Below are 15,809 nucleotides of genomic sequence, written 5' to 3' on the forward strand. Positions count from 1 at the left end.
ATGGTGTAACTAATACATAAAACAGATCCATGTGTATTCTTTTCTCTTTCGGTGGTAAGGAGGTCCTTTTGGCTTTACTTCTGCACAAACTCCCATGCTTTAAAGCTTAGTGAATGCAAACCAAAGCAGCTTCGTCATCCATAGTTACAGTGTTTGCATTCTGGTTGGAAAAGAATTCATTTCTCTGAAATATTAGTTCCACCCAGATTTTGACTTTCTTCTTTCTCTCCAGGAGGCATCGAAATACCTGCCCTTCTGGCGGGTGAAAGACAATGGGGCCTTTGTGAATTTCTGCCATTCTGTTTCCCCTCTAGGAGCTGACGATGCTGAACCCCCCACACCCTTTCCCAACAGTGAACGTCCCAGCCCACACTCATTATACCATCGGGGCTGTCATTCTCGCAGTGGGGATCACAGGAACTCTTGGTAACCTCCTGGTCATCTTTGCTTTCTGCAGGTATTCAACACAGTTACTTTCTGCTGCGCAGTATTCCCCGGGATAGGTTTCCATGCTAGCAGCACCAGAGGGCATTGGGATGTATCTAGGAAACAATCCTAGTAGATTGTTGATCCATCTAGTTCAGTAATTTTGAATCTCAACTTGGCACTTTGCTCTTATTGCATTTTGTTCCTTAAACTGTTCTGCATGGTGAGTTCTCAGGAAGCTCTTGAAACGGCGAACTGTATAAACAGTGTGCATTTGTTTGAAGGAAAACAGTTAGGAAAAGAGCCTGAGGAATCAATGTTTCCATTCCAAGACAAACTTAACGGTATTGAAACGAGGTGCCCTTGACAGAAAATCGGTTCTCTGTTGATGTCTACGGAATGTTCCACTATTTTCAAGGCATCTTGATTTGTGTGTCCCTAGTGCTCTGTGTGTGTGTGTGTGTGTGTGTGTGTGTGTGTGTATACGCATACATTTATTATACAGGCTTCCTTTCTTAATTGTGCTTTTAAAGGGAATGACAGAGGCCTACTTTGTCAATGAAGTATTAACCTATATCTGGGCGGTATTGCAGAATGCTGGTTGAGGGTTGTGTAGTTGTGTAGCCCCCTGGCTTGTGTAGTTCTGTGATCCTCAATATGGAAAAAAAAAATTCCCTCTGCTTGGAAAACTTGATTTCAAGGAGTAATGTCCAAATGCAGCCCTTTTCCTGTGATGATAGCTTTCTACATGCAGGAAACATGTTTGCATGGCTGGACTCAGTTGTCATCTATATTGTTAAGGGTTTCAGCTCAGATTAAGGTAAACTACCTCAATGGGAACTAGGCCAGAGGCTGTAGAGAATATTAAGCAATGGATGTGTTGTGTCAAGATCTCATGAGAATAAGCAAGGAAAAAGCAACTGTGGCATGGTCTCATTTTAGTAATGGGATTGAGCTTGCTACAACTTGATATTTATTGCTACTGGGGATCGTCAGTCGCATGCTGCCCAATATCAAGTGGGTCAAATGTGGGTTGGACAAGGTAACTGTTAGGTGGCCCAAACTAGCAAAATGAATTTCAATAGGAACAAATGTCATTTTCTACACTTAGACAGAAAGAATCAGCTGCACAAATATAAGATGGGAGAATCGGGGGTTCTTAGTAGACCACAAGCTTAACATGAGTCAACAGTGTGATGCAGCGGCAAAAAAAAGCTTGTGCCATTTTAAGCTGCATAGACAGAAATATAGTGTCCCAATCAAGGGAAGTAATAGTACCACTCTATTCTGCTTTGGTCAGACCAAACCTGGAGTACTGTGTCTCATTCTGGGCACCATCATTTTAAAAAGATACAGTCATACGTTGGGTTGAATATGCTTCATGTTGAGTGTATTCGGGTTGCGCTCTGCAGCAACCCGGAAGTAACGGAGTGCACACTCCGTTACTTCCGGGTTTTGACACTCGTGCATGCGCAGACGCTCAAAATGACGTCATGCGCATGCGCAGAAGCAGCGAAAACCAACATGTGTGTGCAGATGTGCCATCGCTAGTTACATTTGCTTCTGGGTGTGAATGGGGCTCCGGAACGGATCCCGTTCACATCCTGAGGTACCACTATATTGACAAACTGGAATGTGTGCAAAGGAGGGTGACCAAGATGATCAAGGGTGTAGAAACCAAGTCTTATGAGGAATGGTTAAGGAATTGTGTGTGTTTAGCTTCAAAAAGAGAAGAAGGAGAGGAGATATGATAGTCACCTTCAAATATCTAAAGGATGTCACATGGAAGATGGAGCAAGGCTGTTTTCTTCTGATCCAGAGGTTTTCTCATGAACCAATGGCTTCAAGTTACAAGAAAGGAGATTTCGACTAAACATCACTAAGAACTTTCTGACAGGAAGAGCTGTTTGACAGTGGAACAGACTCCCTTAGAAGGTGGTGGACTCTCCTTCCTGGGAGATTTAAAGCAGAGGTTGGACGGCCATCTGTTATGGATGCTCTAGCTGAGCTTCCTGCATTGCAGGGGGTTGAACTAGATGACCTTTGAGGTACCTTCCAACACTACATTTCTATGGGTGCCAAGGGTCAGAGTTCAAGAGCAAGAGTTTCAGGACCATGGCCAGCACTCCTACAGCAGGGAGAAAATTGCCTAAGCACAAGCTTGGTGCAACTGCTAGACACAGGGGTCGGCAAGGCTTACTGGGCATGGGCCGGATCACTCCCGCAGAGATCCTCCATGTTCTGGGCCAGCGCAGCGCGGCGTGGTGCCAGAAATCGCACCTGCACAGAAATGATTCTTGGCGTCTGGACATGCGCAGAAGCAATTTCTGGTGCCGTGGACGTGCACAGACACAATTTACAGCATCTGCACATGCGCAGAAGTGATTTCCGGAGCCACGGAAGAGAGACTCTGCACCGCACTCTGCCAGTTTAGCACAGCGCACGGGGACTCGCCAAGCAGACGGCTCGGTTCAGGGGGTGGCTCGTGGGCCTGTTAAACAGCCTCCATGGGCTGCTTCCAGCCCATGGGCTACAGGTTGGGGACCCCTGTGCTAGAGCATTGTGTTCTGTTCTCAAGGGTCCACTGAAGGCTTATGGGTAGTTAGACAAGCATCCTTTGGTGCTCCTTTCAGGCTGTGAGGTTTGGGGTTTCAGAGACTTGGTCCATCAATACTACCTTGATCCTTGAAGGAGTCATTAGAGCATCCTTCGGAGTCCATAGATGAAGTTACATCCTTGATGTTTAGGGGGTGAGGTGTGGAATCTGGTGACACACCAGGTCTACCCAGGATGAGCTAGGTGTGCATCCATTTCCACCTTGGTGCTATGACTGCTCAGGAATTGAGGGCTCAGGGTCTGGGGCCATGACATTTCCTCCTTGTTTTTTTCTCAAATAGTGTAGGTTGCCAGCAGAATAAAGTAAAAGATGAGACCTTCTGCAGTTATTAATGTTGCTGGTGATTAAAACACACAGAGAACCGTTGAATCTAATCCCTGTATTTGGAAATTGCTGCTAATCTGGCCAGCAGTGGAAAATGGCCTCCCTATACAATATGACCCAGATGCAGAAAATCCATAGTACATCTGCTTTAATTTCCCGTTAATCACCAGCAACGGAGAAATGTAGGACAGAGCATTCAGAGAAGCGGGCATTCTATTTGTGTCACTGGGCTAGTGGTGAAAGCCTGTCCATGTGCGCCACTCTGTTGTGACTAGTTGGCCACTACCAACTGGTGGCCCTACCAAATTTTACAGCACCACCCTTTCACTTGTAGCTCAATATTATCTATACTGGCTGGGAGTGGTTCTCCAAGGCTTCAGCCATGGGACATTCCCGGCCCTACATGGAGAGGTTGAACAGGGGATTGAACCTGCAACCTCTTCCATGGAAAGCAGATGCTCTACGAATGAGCTTCTTTTTGCACATATCATGCAAATATACCTATTTGTAGACAATGCTCTGCCTGAATGCATTTCTCTATAACTGGGAAGGCTGTACTGATAGATGAAAGCCTGTGTCTTGGGAAGCCCTCACTTGTGATCATCTCAGTTGCCTTGGTAAAATCTACCTCAGACCTTTGGACCAATATCTTCAGAATACAGAAGCACCCCAGAACACAAAAGTTGGCTACCCCTGCTGTAAAGATGGGGCTCAAATTCAATTTGTGGTGTGTGTGTGTGAAAATACGAATCTGCCCACACTGGTAACGTAAGTTGCTTACCTTTTTTTTTTTGGTCTTGCTGCTTGTTTTGAACATCTTAGTCTGTACTGTACATTTAAAGCAGTGCCATACCGCTTTAAATAGTCATGGCTTCCTCCAAAGAATTATGGGAAATGTCGTTTCTTATGGGTGAAGAGAGTTGTTAACCCTGAGCTACAATTCCCAGAGCTCCCTGGGAAGAGGATTTACTGTTAAACCACTCTGAGGTGGAGCTCTGTGAGGGGAATGAGGCCTCTTAACAAACAACAGTCCCAAGGATGCTTTGAGGAAGTCATGTGGTGTGACACCGCTTTCAATGTAAGGTGCAGATGAGGCCGTAGCCCTGACACCCTCTTAAGAGTTACTTGCATTCATTCTCCTCTCTTCTCTCACAGGAGCAGAGGCCTTCGGACTCCCGCCAACATGTTCATTATCAACCTGGCTGTTAGTGATTTCCTAATGGCCGTCACCCAGTGTCCAGTTTTCTTCACCAGCAGTCTCAACAAACGATGGGTATTTGGTGAAAAGGGTATGTTAGAAACAGATTGTCCCCCACATCATTTAGCCTGAACAGGCTGGCTTGGAAGTTTATCAGATTGCCAGTGGGACTGCTGCTGTTGTTGTTTTTAATCAATTGTCACTGAAGACTTAACAAGGAATTTATAATAGTTTGTTGATGGTTTCCCAATTTTTTGCACACCCTGCCTCTTTGGTCAAGAAAAGCCATTCTTGGGACTTGAAGGTGATGTTCCCCTTGCTGTTGTAACCTGAGGAGGAGGAGGAGGATTATGATTAATATTGCCCCAGCCACTCTGGGTGGCTTCCATTAAATATTTCTTATATTCCACCCATTATATTAGGGGAAATTGCTTTGCAGAAATTCTCTACATTAGTGAAAATTGCTTCCCAACATGTGCATACTAGGAGAAAATAATCTCAAATGCTTCAAATCTCAAATGAGAACTTAAAATAATCATCATCACCATGAAACGCTGTGGAAATGTGGATAAGTGAGTTTAAAGTGAGAGAAACAGAAAACGGAGAGAAATCGAAATGGCAAATAAGTCCCTTCCTACCCTCACCTAGTGTATATGATTAAATCAAGTAAAATAAGTGTGCATTTTGATTTGCCTGCTAACTCTGCTGTGCTCTTTCTGGAAAGGTTGCGAGCTGTACGCTTTCTGCGGAGCACTTTTCGGCATCGCTTCCATGATCACTCTAACAGTGATAGCCCTGGACAGGTACTTTGTGATTACTCGACCCTTGGCTTCCATTGGAGTAATGTCTAAGAAGAAAGCTTTGCTAATCCTGTTAGGAGTCTGGCTGTATTCCTTAGCATGGAGCCTTCCTCCCTTCTTTGGATGGAGTAAGTGAGACAGAATTTTTTAAAATCTGATTACTTGATACTGAGAGGAAAAGCAGGAATTTATAGAATGGGCCTTTTGGAGCTTGTGACAGATGAAAGAGGATTTACATATTTAACAGGAAGAAATTCTCTGTAAGGGAGACGGGTTCGGAGCAAACAAATCTCTAAGACATATAACCAAGGGGGAAAGCTTTGTAGTGCTTATGGTCCGTTCAATTACATTGCAGTGATGCCTGTGCTGGGAAACTCATTAGCGAATTACAGAGAAAAGAGGAGATAAAATCAGGGATGAAAAATAATGGGGGGGGGGCATCTTGCATAACATTTGCATAACCTTCTGCATTCAAGCTGAGCTGAACAGCATAAATAATAGGCATGAATAAATACAGGATATTTTCCTGATTTTCATATAGATTCATTGTTCACGATGGGGCCATACTGAAAGCCTTGATGAATGGAATAGTGTTTGATCCAGTTCCCAACATTTTACTTCTTTGCTGTGCTCTAAGGTTAAGTTTTCACAGTGTGTCAAAGAGATGGGGTGCTAGGTGCAAGTTTATGGGAGGGGGCAGTAAAATTGAATATTCATTGCCTTCCCTCCCTCCCCCAGGTGTTAATTTGGAGATCCAATCAGTGTTAGGGTTTGCCCTACCAATGCACTACTGTTAATTGGGTCCTCTAATCAAAGTTCAAATTGCTCGTTAGCAACCCAGTAAGACAGGGAGTAGAGCATAGATAGAAACCAGAAACTCAGAATTGTAACTGAAACAGCTCTCTTGATTTGCTGATGTGCCATGTGCCATTCAAAGCATATTACTATCTTCATGTGAAAGAGAATGATGTTCTGAGCTTTTAATCAAAGCATAGCAACATGAAGCAATAAAGCACATAGCAAATCATACGGAGTAGAAATAATATGAGGATAACATTGTAATAGGTTTTCAGGGCAATCAGAGCTCGTTTCCTAACCTAATTGAAGAGTTGGCCTGCTAATTCCCTCCAATCCATCTAGTTGTGAAACAGAATTTCCATACCATATCCTAATTTACGTAGCATTTCGGAATAAAGTCCACAGTTGGGAGGGAGCACATGGAAAATAGCTTGAATCAGGTGTGCCTTGCACTATCAGCACATGTTTATTGACAGATGTGCCTTTTTGCCCAGGTCTTTGACTGAGTGGACAGCTTCCCCTCTCCTACGTTGCTGTGCATTGCATTTCTGTGTTGCTGCTTTGTCGCTCTGATATTGGTTGTGTTTGTGGGTTTTATTTTATGATTTTAATTGTACATTGTACTCATTTGAATTGTTATGTTTTTGTATCCTGCCTTGGGACTGTTTGGTGATGGGTGGGCTGTTACTACAAATAATCATAATAATAATAAGCTTAAGAGTTTACTAGTTTACTTGTTTACTACTGTTATCTCTGCTCTGGGAAAACAGGAGTGGCAGAGGCAGACTCTGAGGGCATCTCAGCTCAGAGCGAGCATTCTTGCATGGGGAGGAGGGCTATGGAATACCTTGCTGCAGCAACTGCAGTCTTCCTGGAGTGCCAAATGGTGGAGATTGATTTGTTGGCCAATGAGGACCTGCAAATCTCCTGCCCTTCCTGTCATGTCACCTGTGGCAAAGGTCTCTGTGTGGCTAACAAGCTGACCAGGGCTGAGGCCTCATAAAAACCAACTCAATATGGGTTATCCATGCAAGATGCACCAAAAGCAAATTTCAGTTGCTTTGACAAGAGACTCTTTCGTTTCACGAATAGCTTAAGTGGGCAATATGAGAAAGCTCACTTCAAAAAGAGGCACAATTTGATGAGGCAGAATAATCGCTTACAGAGTATTAGAACCACTGGTTTATAATTAGATTCCCATTGTATCCAAAACATGCACTCTCACGGGACCAATAGGGAAAGCTGGGCTCAACATCTGGTGTGACATTTCCCAAAGCAGAAATAAGAGAAGTTATTGGTAGGAATGGTGGGAATCGCCCAGGCTACAGCAGTTTAATGTCCGCAGTTAATTGCATTCCTACACAACATCCATCAGGAGAATAGTTCCTATTTCTTTTGTGTTTCTTTAAAAACAATGTTTATTTAACCGCAAACTTAATTATATGTACCAAATTAATTTCTATTCTGCTGGTGGTTTTATCGAGAGCTTTAATAATCTGTTTCATCTTGTGCTTGGTCACGAGAGGTATGGTTCTTTTCAGCCAACAAAAGGAGATGTGTTAGTTGTTCACCAAAGCCTATCAAATAAACCTCCTCCCATTAGCAGCAGGGAATAGCGAGGTGTCAGTCTGCACAATCTAGCTTGTGGCCAGAGCAAGGTTGATAAATTAAAAACCATCTCTGTAATGGGACACCAGGAGTCTTCTAGGAGCTGAAGCAAGGAGAGGACAATGTCAGATTTGAGCTGCACTGAACTTGTTTACACTGTAACACAAATTCATAATGGACCAGTATTATTGTCTTTATTCAGTTTCAGGATATTAATCTCCGCAGTGCAATAGTTTGCATCCCAAGGTGCTCTTCCATAAGTGGAAGTCTCTTGTGCAAACACAACTCACTTGCACATGTGCAGCATACTGGTGATTTTCACTATTCCCTTCCTAAGGAAACTGCCTTATACCGAGTTATCTAGTCTTGGTCCACCCAGCTCAGTATTAGCTATTGCTGATCTGCAACTCAGGAAAACATTTCATGGATCTAATAAGGTGGTCTGTAGTCCACAAAAACGTAAAGGTAAAGGGATCCCTGACCATTATGTCCAGTCGTGACCGACTCTGGGGTTGCAGCGCTCATCTCGCTTTATTGGCCGAGGGAGCCGGCGTACAGCTTCCAGGTCATGTGGCCAGCATGACTAAGCCACTTCTGGCGAACCAGAGCAGTGCACGGAAATGCCGTTTACCTTCCCGCCAGAGCGGTACCTATTTATCTACTTGCACTTTGACGTGCTTTCGAACTGCTAGGTTAGCAGGAACTGTCTGTAGTCTGTTTGTCTGTTTGTCTGTAGTCCAAAAAACGTAGTCCAGAATAAATTTGCTAGTTGTTAAATTGCCACACGATTACGCGGCAATGAATCCTATGAGTTAACTACAAACTTTCTAAAGCAAGCCAGCAAAAGGCTACCCTCTGAAATGTGGTTTGCAGCATTATTGCACAGATTTAGTAAACTTGAAATAAAATTTCTGATTACATTTTAAATTTAAGTTCCAATAACTTTTGGAGGGAAAGCTTATTTTTTTCCCCCTGTCTTTCCGCTAAGGTGCTTATGTTCCGGAAGGCCTCCTGACATCTTGCTCCTGGGATTATATTACCTTCACCCCATCGGTCCGTGCCTACACAATGCTCCTCTTTTGCTTTGTGTTCTTCATTCCCCTAATAGCCATCATATACAGCTATTTCTTCATTTTCAGAGCCATCCGGAATACAAACAGGTGAGTCACGCATGTGCTTCTCATTGTTTGCGTTAGTGGAAGGTTACTTTGTCCCCCACCCCCTTCCCCCCAAAGTTGTGACCTCCAGTCAGTAGGAAACAAAACAGGAACATGAAGTGCAGGCAAAAACGGCTGTAGATTCTGCACCATGTTCCCACATCATTTTGATAGGCACTTAGATCAGATTTCAGAGAGATATTAGGGTGTCTGATTTGGAGAATAGCTCCATGAATTATCCGAGGATTGGAACAGACAGAGACGAATCAGATTTTACTTGAGTCTAATTTACAAAGATGAATGAGAACCAGGGTTGCAATTAAGAACTGACATGATGTATTGGATGGAAGGTAAATCTAATTCAGAGCTGTTGGTACTCTTTGCTTTAAAACGAACATGGAAAGCAAAATTCTGCAACCTGTATAAATTCTGCCAACAGTTATTTCCTTTCATTTGTGTCTGTCCCCCTTTCCCATCTTTTTTATTAGATTTTATTTAATGTATTCTTTTGAAAGCACTTAGTGGTGGGTTAGATCCAGACTCCCTTGATGCTTGGAGCACACTGGTTGAGAAATCCTATTGATTACAGTGGGTCTACTCTAAAGCATCCTTATTAGTCCAGTTTGCCTCCATTTTCATAGTTTGCACAATTTGTTCTGCTTCTGTTGAGAGCTGTCTTGGAGAATCCTTCCCCAGGATTCATAGGCACAGGAAGGAATGAGGAACATGTGTGGTCATCTACAGGAATCAGAATCATCAAGAACCTGGATAGCTCTGTTGGTTAGAATGTGGTGCTGATATTGCCAAGGTTGCAGGTTCGATCCCTGTATGGGACAGCTGCATATTCCTGCATTGCAGGGGGTTGGACCAGATGATCCTCAGGGTCCCTTCCAACTCTATTATTGTTATTCTATAGAATTGTAGAGTTGGAAGGGACCCTGAGGGTCATCTAGTCCAACCCCATGAAATACAGGAATCTTTTGTCCAGTATGGGGCTTGAACCCACAACCCTGAGATTAAGAGTTTCCTGCTCTACCAACTGTGCTATCCCACCTAATAAGAAACGACACCTGCATCTTTGTTGCATAAAGCTGAAGATGGGGAGAAGGTGTGTTAAGTGAAAAAAAGGAATGATACAGGTGGAAGGGAGGGTAGAAGTTTGACACCTTTGCAGCATGATCAGATTAAAAATGGCAGTGCATGCACACTGCACTCTCCGTCTGAGGGGTATACACAATGGGCAGTTCTACACTGCAGGCTTAAACCTCACTGAAAATCTCTTGCCCTGAAGAAGTTGTGAAATGTAGTTTTTTTGGAAGGTGCCAATATTAGAGATCTCTGGCACCCTCATTGTCTCAGAGCTGTAATTCTTAGGGTCCCTTTATTGGTAACGATAACAAATCAACATCTCTGAAACAGTTTTGAGCTTGTATTGATGGATGAGCCTGGCTAGATAATGAAGCTTTTGGCAGCACATGCCGAAGATTTGAATTTTTCATGCCCGATTTACCAGCTGCTTCTTGTGGATGAGAATCTTGTGACTGATTATATTGGGGAAAGGAAACCACATGCTTGCACTCAAAGATCCACATGCAGAAGCACTCTCATATAATTGGAGTTTGTGATTTTGCCCCAAATGCAGCTCCCGCCATCATGTTGCATTCTGCTCCAGAGCAGAAGAAGGAGGAACCATAATGGCTCAGTGCAGATGTGCTTTGCCTGTGGAAGGTTCAAAGTTCAACTCTGGTAAAATATCAAAAAGCTGATGATGGGAAGGAGCCCAGCCTGAGACTCTGCAGAGCCACCAAAACAGTCACTGAGTTTGATGCGCATATAGCTTGACTCACCACAAGTTGGCTTCCTATGTTGAGAGCCCCTAACCCTCCCAAATGGCTTTTCAGGGACTGCTGAAGCTGCATCTGTGAGAAGGGCAAATTGACAACACAAACACATCTATGTGCTTCCATTCATGAAAGTGGACCTTTGAATATCAATGGCGTTGACCCAGTAATAAATAAACATGTGGCATTCTGCGTAAGCAGACCTCACTTTTGTTCCTTCATTCATGTTTTGTTCTTTTCCTCAGGGCTGTTCAAACCATCAGTTCAGATGGTACTAAAGAATCTCAAAGGCTGTCCCAGAGGATGACGAATGAATGGAAAATGGCCAAAGTAGCCCTGGTTATCATCTTACTTTATGTCCTCTCCTGGTCTCCATATTCAATGGTAGCTTTGCTGGCTTTTGCAGGGTAATCAAAAAATCTTGTTATCTCTGCAAGGGGCCTGGGGGAAATGGAATGAGAACAGAAACAGTGAATGAAGCACACCACAAATGGCCAACCAATGATTCCAGGTGCTCGACTGCAGGAAGTTCCTTATATTCGGCAGCCGTAACCAAAGTAGGGGAGATGATAAATGTGGCATGTGTTAGCCACACAATCAAAGTATTTGATCTTATAGACACATTTTTTTAGATTTACCTGGAATTGAGGATATTGGCCAGTGCATACATGCAAAAAAACCCCAAAACAAACCCTGAACCTAAACTTTCTCCACATGATGCCACCTGTTCAACCATCCCCAGGGATGCTTTGACATGGAGACTGTAACACAGATAAAGTCACAGCTACCTAGGGGGGAAAGCCCATATTATTAATGGCTGAAAAAGATGCCGCCGTTGTGGCTGCAGAAATCATCTCCAGAAAGCTCATATCATATCTGTGGATGGCTCTTGAAGCTGGCTTGGAAGTTGCAACCGGGGCAGAACTCTGTAACTCAGCTTCTGATCAGAGCAAAACAAAAGAAATGTATCTCCAGCTTAAGCTCAGGAATGTTGGCTGGCTGATGCTTGTTTCAGCTCTGAGGAGGAATGGCAGGATATTAATTTCATCAATAAACAAGCTGGAGTTTGGCTTCACTGCTGCCATAAGTTCCTTGTGGTCCTCTTTCTCTGAGATCACAGGGAAGGTTTTTGCTTGGTCACCCACCCATTCCTCCTTCAGTCATGGAACCCCTAGTGGCGCACAGGTTGTTCCACCCAGACACTAACCCTATCCAGACTTGCTGTACTTCAGTGATATGGTGGCCTTATGTGCCTTCATATCACTGTCCCCCAGTAAGATTAGAAAAGGTCATGGCTGCCTCCTCTTCATCATTCATACACCATGGAACTGCTTACCAGTGGAAAGCCACATGACCAGTTCCATAGCACTTCTCAGCTAACAGGTGAAGATGCTCTTGCTTCAAAACACATTTGCTACCAAGGCAGATGCTGCTGATTCCACTTGTTGGGCATTCCTTCCTGCTCTTCCTGCTTTTACTCCAGCTGCCATTTTTTTTTTGTTGAACTTTTTTAATGGCCACAGTGTTCTTTTTCAATTGCTGATGCTGTGCTTTAGCGATTTGTTTTTTAAATTGCTTGTGTGCATTGTTTTGCAGTGTTGGACAGGTGATGTTGCTGTTTTAATAGAGGATCTTGCTTTTAATCTACTTAATTATCTATTTAATTATGCCATTGCTGAGTTGCTGCTTCAGATCAAGGTTTTTCATTATTTTAAATGCATGCCTTTGGGCAGGGAGGAGGCTGATAAATCTGCTTTCCATGTGAATGTGCTCCTAAGTTCAGCCGAGGTGCATTATTTAGAAGATTTTGCGTGTCTGAATTTACCCAGTGTGGACTAGCACTTTGAAGAACTTTGTTGAGGAGCATTCAAAAGTACAGTATCTTATGTAAAAGGGGGAAAGGGACAGTAACCATACCCTGGCAGAATTAAATCTAAGAAAGTGTGTTTGCTTTGCTTTAGGTACTCCCATGTGCTCACTCCCTTAATGAACACAATACCTGCAGTGATTGCCAAAGCTTCATCCATCTACAACCCAATTGTTTACGCCATTGCCCACCCCAAATACAGGTATGTTTCACCTTTTGTAAAGAACTGGGGCTTGCAACCAGTGACAGGTCTTCTTTTAGGGCAACCGCAAGCAATACGGGATTCCACTCCTGTCATATTAACGCTATCTTATATTTAACATCTCACCTAGTAGGTGTTGGCAGTAAAGGTTTCCATGCCAATGAGTGAGTGGGCTCATGGAGGAGGGCCTGATCTCTCTGTTTCTCCTCTGCCAGTCTGCTTGGTTTCTACACTGGCTAAGGAGGGAGGCAAACCCATGCATCAGACCCATCCCTCCTCCACCAGCCTACAGTAAAAAGGCAACATTTGTTTTGCTAGCCACTAGTGGTCAGGGGTCCCTTTACCTTTACAGAAGCAAAGGCTTCCCTCTGGCCCCATATCATGCATGGAAACTGATGGTAGCATCTCAGCAGGCTAGTAACTATTTACAAGTGCACATACAGGGGATTTAAGCAGGTGCAGCTTTTCTCACCAGCATCACCCATCGACAGCCCCCTTCTTATGCCCAGCTATACTCAACTGTCAAAAATCCCAGCATCGGCTCCTCAAATCGTCTCCATCTTAAATGCAAAGTCAGAAAAACCCCCAGGCAAAATGAGTTGTTTTTGCTGAATTGATGAAGTCTCTTTGCTTGACAATTCTTGAATGGTAAAGATCATATGACTGTACAATGAGTATATATATATATAATATATATACAGTGACTGGTATGCATGCCCGTGAAGTTTGCAGGCATGTTGGTATTTAAGATCAGATAGTTTTGTTGTTCGTAAGGAGAAAACCGAGGAGCAGCAGGGGCCCCCATTGTCAAGCTGCCACACATGGACTGCTCACCCACCATGTGGAGATTGTGCCAGCTGAAATGAAAATGCAAGCATCCGTTCCTTTTTGTATTGTCCATTCCTTTTTGTATTGACACACTCCTGATCTAGCAAGGGTGATGCCTGACTGGAGGCAGCTTACATGTCTTACGCAGGGACCCGAACCACATCTGCAGACCCAAAGAGTGCACATTCATCTGAGCAGCTTCCTTTCACATTTCATGATGCAGATAGCAATCAGGGTTTCCTGCTATATTTTGATACTGGTGGGAACAAACACCGTCAACATGTGTTTCTGCCTGTGTATGGGCTGATGCACACAACTGTAAACTGGATTCCACAGTGCAGTCATATCCTTTTATAGTCCATTAAGGTCTTTAATTCAATATGGCCTCTCTCACGCTCTTCCCCTCTCCCTCTCTGAATGAATGTACGTTTTTAGCTTGTGTCGGAAAGGACAGAAATGTTTTAGTCTGTGTTTTGTGCTTGCAGAGGTAGAAAAAATACTGATGGGCTTAATTTCTTCTCCTTTAGAATGGCGATTGCAAAATTTCTTCCCTGCCTTGGATCTCTGCTAAGGGTTTCTCATAAGGATTCCAGATCCAGCTTCCCTTCCACCAGACGTTTCACTGTCACCAGCCAGTCCTCTGATATGAATGGGCTGCCAAGAGGAAACAGACGGCTCTCCTCTGTCTCAGACAGTGAATCTGTAAGGATAACCTTCATCTACATTGTCTAATCTACAGTATCAATGAAAGGGGTGTGCAGCAAGCTGGTGGGCATAGATTAGACGTGTCCATGCTTAAGTCGTCAGTGGGGAACCCTTTCTCAGTCCAAGGGCCACATTGACTGGTGAGGAATCTTCCTGGGGCCACATGCCAGCAGCAGATGCAGTCAGAGGCAAACACTAGCCGAGCAATGGATGCGACTCCATTGTTGTTCTACAATGACTTCAAAGTTACAATAAAGGTGGTTCTGACTAAACATCAGGAAGAACTTTCTGATGGTAAGAGCTGTTTGACAGTAGGATGAACTCCCTTGGAAGGTGGTGGACTCTCCTTCCTTGGAGGTTTTTAAGCAGAAGTTGGATGGCCATCTGATAGGGATGCGTTAGTCGTGATTCCTGCATTCCTCAGGGTCCCTTCCAACCCTACGATTCTATAACTGAGAACTCAAAATCTCTGGAATCTCTCTCTGGATATATTCTACAGACCTGTATTACTAAGCCCCTAAAAGAGCTTCCATGTGGTCAAGAAGCCTCTGGCTGGCTGTAGCAGCTATTAGATAGTTTTTTTATTTTTTGTTTTTTTATTTATGCATTTATGCATTTATATATGTGTGTGTGTATGTATTTACTAATACCGTCCTATATCCGTAAATCTCAGGGCAGTTCACAATATAAAAAACACAGAATATATAATAAAAATAAAAACAAAGACAACCCAATAGCCCTCCCGTCCACAACACATTTAAAAGGGCATCAGATGTCAATCAGCCAAAGGTCTGATTAATGAGAAACATTTTTGCCTGGCACCTAAAGATGTATAATTAAGACACCAGGCGAGTCTCCCTAGAGAGAGCATTCGACAAGTGGGGACCCTCTGGTGCTGCAAGAAAAATCCCTGAACTTCCAGCAGGTGAATGAGTGGGTTCGCAACAGCACAGCAGAGAGAAGGCTAAAAAAGGACTCACCAGCAGTAGCACCTGCTACAGGCAGCTAGAGGCTTCTGGTCATGTAGAGCAGGAATAAGGAACCTGTGGCTGTTCAGAGGTTGTTGGACCCCAGCTTCTATCTGGCCCTGCCAGTGTGACCAGTGGTCAGGGATGATGGGAATGGTAGCCCAGCGATATATGAAGGCCCCCCCCCTTATAAAGAGGCTCTTCTTAGATTCCTTTTCTGATCATGGCTGAATTCACCTAAAGTCTGAACTTCTAGTTCACAAGATTTTTGCATACATAAAGAGTGAAGTATTACTTGAGGGAGGGACATGGGTGGCACTGTGGGATAAACCACAGAGCCTAGAACTTGCCGATCAGAATGTCGGCAGTTCGAATCCCTGTGACGGGGTGCGCTCCCGTTGCTCGGTCCCTACTCCTGCCAACCTAGCAGTTCAAAAGCACGTCAAAGTGCAAGTAGATAAATAGGTCCT

General features: G+C 43.9%; 1 protein-coding gene across 4 annotated transcripts in view; it reads left to right on the forward strand.

Moving 5' to 3' along the window:
* The window catches only part of OPN4 (opsin 4), a 39,565-nt gene that overhangs the window by 12,182 nt on the left and 11,574 nt on the right, over positions 1-15,809 (forward strand). For 3 of the 4 annotated variants that reach the window (XR_014168807.1, XM_081913667.1, XM_081913668.1), the window contains exons 2-8: positions 315-457; positions 4,523-4,656; positions 5,290-5,493; positions 8,760-8,931; positions 11,015-11,176; positions 12,731-12,838; positions 14,194-14,368. Coding sequence is in view for 3 of the 4 variants with exons in the window: in XM_081913667.1 (XP_081769793.1) it covers positions 315-457; positions 4,523-4,656; positions 5,290-5,493; positions 8,760-8,931; positions 11,015-11,176; positions 12,731-12,838; positions 14,194-14,368 (1,098 nt within the window). In the remaining variant the exon portion in view is untranslated. The remainder of the gene's footprint in view (positions 1-314; positions 458-4,522; positions 4,657-5,289; positions 5,494-8,759; positions 8,932-11,014; positions 11,177-12,730; positions 12,839-14,193; positions 14,369-15,809) is intronic. The other variant, XM_081913669.1, reaches the window with a different exon arrangement.

Source organism: Podarcis melisellensis (assembly GCF_964234715.1).
Source record: "Podarcis melisellensis genome assembly, chromosome: 5".
NCBI lineage: Eukaryota > Metazoa > Chordata > Lepidosauria > Squamata > Lacertidae > Podarcis > Podarcis melisellensis.